The sequence below is a fragment of the Ctenocephalides felis genome, unplaced genomic scaffold, assembly GCF_003426905.1.
Source record: "Ctenocephalides felis isolate EL2017-DRISC unplaced genomic scaffold, ASM342690v1 CF-g0.4_SCAFFOLD_00273, whole genome shotgun sequence".
Lineage (NCBI taxonomy): Eukaryota > Metazoa > Arthropoda > Insecta > Siphonaptera > Pulicidae > Ctenocephalides > Ctenocephalides felis.
In genome coordinates this window covers 37,941-41,659 of record NW_020536427.1, presented here as the reverse complement: position 1 = coordinate 41,659, position 3,719 = coordinate 37,941, and the positions used below count along the sequence as shown (strand labels likewise).

At 30.3% G+C, this 3,719-nt stretch overlaps 1 protein-coding gene across 1 annotated transcript in view; it reads right to left on the bottom strand.

Moving 5' to 3' along the window:
• Positions 1-1,054: 1,054 nt before the first annotated feature.
• Positions 1,055-3,719, bottom strand: part of LOC113363127 — an 8,409-nt gene continuing 5,744 nt past the window's right edge. The window contains exon 4 of the mRNA XM_026605613.1: positions 1,055-1,765. Within this exon, the coding sequence (XP_026461398.1) occupies positions 1,055-1,765 (711 nt within the window). The remainder of the gene's footprint in view (positions 1,766-3,719) is intronic.

Here is a 3,719-nt window from a genome sequence, read left to right as displayed (position 1 = left end):
TATATATATACATCAAAGAATAAAAAGCAAAGATTTATAAATTAATCTTTAATTCCGAACGTTTCGACATTCAATTTAATGTCATCATCAGTGGATATTAACGTTGGTAGGTTACATCTAGAGATGTGTACACAACACTAGAAATTAGCACTAACATTTATACATCTAACTTGTCAACACAATGAATTTTTTTATCATTTTTTGTATGGTGCAAAAAGAAAAATGATAGTTTAATTTGAACAAAAATGTGAGTAAAGTTAAGTCATTTCTGCCACGACTTGTGTACTGTGCAAGGTCCGAGGCTTATGTCTGTGGCTCAATAGCTTTTCACAAAATTATTATTCCTAGTTACATAGTTTTCATAATTTTTATTGAAGATTGAATCTTTGTTTTTTCTTTTCTTTGTTTCATGTATGGGCCTTAAACAACTTATCCATATATCTCAACATCAAAATTAACTACTAAATCACACACACACGCATACACACACATATATATATATATATATATATATATATATATATATGTTTTTTGAATTAAGAACTGCCTATCTTCTGCAAAAATATATTTAATTTTTAATCATTTAATTCTACATTTCATAGTTATGATATGTGTCGTTTTTTATAAACTACATAACAAAAAAAATTAATAATTTATTATTCATTATTCAATTAACCTAATAACTATTTGGAAAATGTTTAGTTAATAAGATAAGAAATAAATTCATTAATTTTTAAAATTATAAAATGTTATACACATATATGAATTTTTTTATTATGAATAGTACACGAAGGGAACATCCCATATCTCGTAAAATGTCGAATAAAATAATTGCATACATAAATACACTTGCAGGCAGGCAGGCAGATATATAATATATATATATATATATATATATATATGCTAACATATACTATACACATCACATAAAACTTGAATGATTGTAGCTGTATTTTCATTAAGAAAATTGACATGTCAATACTAAATATTATAGTTTGATTTGCATACAATTTTGAATCAATCAATTAAACAGTTACAAAAGTAATATTCAGAGTTATTTTACAAGAGAACGAGTTTTTGCTTCATCTTGACATGATGTTTGACGATACTTCTTTACTTCATTTATATAAATAGCCCAAGGATCAGTTGATTTGTTATCTTCATTTACTTCATCCACTTTTGCTTTTTCAACTACACCAGTTTTTAAAACCTTTCCGCCACGCCTTCTTCCTACTATTGGAACAGGTAAATTGTTTTGTGCCTGTTTTGCATTTGTTGTACTTTGTCCATGCATTTGTTTGAACATTTCCAAAAAACTTCCATCATTTTTGAACACTGACTCAATCACTACTTCTTGTTTCCGTTCTTCTTTGTATTCAGGCCTAATTTCAAGCTTTGTGCTATATTGCTTACTAATCTCTGTGTCCACAAGGTTGCTTGATGTGCTGGGAAAAGGCTCATGACAGATGTTTTTTGAACGGGAATGATTTCTAAGTTGTGAACTTTTTTCATTACTATGAGAAAGTTTGAAATCTCTGTTGTAATTTCTTTTACTAGAAAATCTATCATGTGAATCAATTCTATCATATGAACGACTACGAGATCTTGAACGATGCTTTGATTTAACATGATCTTGATTTTCTCTTCTTTTATTGTAATTTTTATGATCACAATTGTGTTTATCATTTGAGTCACTTCTAGACAGATAACTACTATATTGGTGACTATTGGTTGATTTGCTCATTTTTTGTTTACAAATGCCAAAGTGTCAAATACGAATTTTATTTTGATTCACTTTAAAAATATGTTCCATTTAATAAATGAGTATACAATATGGTATTCTTAGACGTATTCTAGAGCTCGATAAACCTATAAAAAACACTTCTTGGTGTAGTTACAACTTGTTGACGAATTGATACATTATAAATAGATGACATTATTTGTTTTATTTGCTAAATTACAAAAAATTAACGTGATAATGTACAAATCTAATTAAAACCATATATTTTAAATATCTACAATCATAAAATAATGTTCAGTATTTTACAAACCTGATAATCTAGATATAAGTAAGAACTCTCCAATTAATTGTCTATCAAATGCGCGTAAAATAGCCTCAATTTACGTCAAAGTCATTTATATAATATCTCCAGAGAGATAGCAAAAACCCTATTCGCTATGTGTGCGACTCATGGATCCTAGACCAGCGATGTCCAACCTAAATTACTCTTTGAGCCAACAAATCTGGAAACTAGTGGTGCATGGCATCGCGCCTTAAGGCAATTTGATGGAACTTCTCGTACCGTAATTTCAAACTTATAAAAGCTTTAATATTTTTGAAAACTTTGAAAAAATTAGATTTTTGAGAATCTTGAAATTATTGAAAAAAAATGACTTTTTTGAAAAAAATGTTTTTTTTGTATTTTAAAACTGTTTGAAAATTCTTTTTTTTTTCAAAATAATCGTAATATGAACATTTTTTCGGATATAACACCCCACGTTTACAAACACATGGACTTATAGACTGGTGAGTGACTCGTGAACTAGTGTTGCTCACTCGTCTATAGAGCCGCTAGTCTCCCGTTGTCCGTTGCGTTGACAATTATTTGTCGTTATCTGCCAAGCGCTATCCATAGAGTATCATATCGACATCTATTCATTCCATTAATAACCATTACTTTCGGTTGAAGCTGACTTAGTGTTCAGACTTCTATATTAGCCTTTACAAAATTATTTTATTTATTTAAATTGAAAATAATATTAGTGCGATTGTTGTTTGTCATGGCGCCGCACAAAAATCGCCATCGGGCCGCACCTAATAATATTAGAATACCCCGTGTTTATATAGACCGGCCATGTCCAACCTGCGGCCCGATAGCGATTTTTGTGCGGCCCCATGACAAACAACAATCGCACAAATTATTATTTTCAGTTTAAATAAATAAAATAATTTTTGTAAGGTTAATATAGAAGCTTATGCTTATTTATCTATGTATAGAAGTCTGAACACTAAGTCAGCTTCAACCGAAAGTAATGGTCATTAATCGAATGAATAGATGGCGATATGAGGAGTATCATTATCCAGTGATGGTTTCACACCAGGCCTTTTCACTCAGTGCAAAATCCTCGTTCAAAAACCGTGTTTCGTGGTATCCACATCTAGGTGAGAATTTGGCGCTAGTGCGCCGATACCAAGTGACAGGTTGAGAATTCTCTAGCATTAAGCGGCCATTTTGATCGGGGTTGTTATTTTGTTTTGTGACTGTTCTATTAAAGGGTGTTGTGTATATTGTTTATAAAGTTTTAAATGTTTAGAGTGAAAGTGTAGTATATATAATAGAAGGTGTGGAACGTATTTTATACATAGGTTGGTGTATATAATGTAACAGTCATTTGATATGACTTGATTCATTGTGAAAGAATGCTGAAAAGTGTCAAATCTTGCTTGGGATGATTATTATTTAATAAGCGTTGAGCATTGCTCTTGTAAATCGTAATGCACAAATACTGTAATTTAGTATTCGCTAAGTTATACTAAATCTTTATAGTCCTAGAATAAAGTAAACTCATAGAATAAAATATTTTTTTGTAGTATTACAAGTCAAGGGGTTAATAATACTAATCCTTCTAGCCGTGCATTTATTGGAACCTACAAAAGCCTTGTGTGTCAATAAGCTTCAATCCGTCAATTACTACACTGTCCATTGTGAGCATGATAA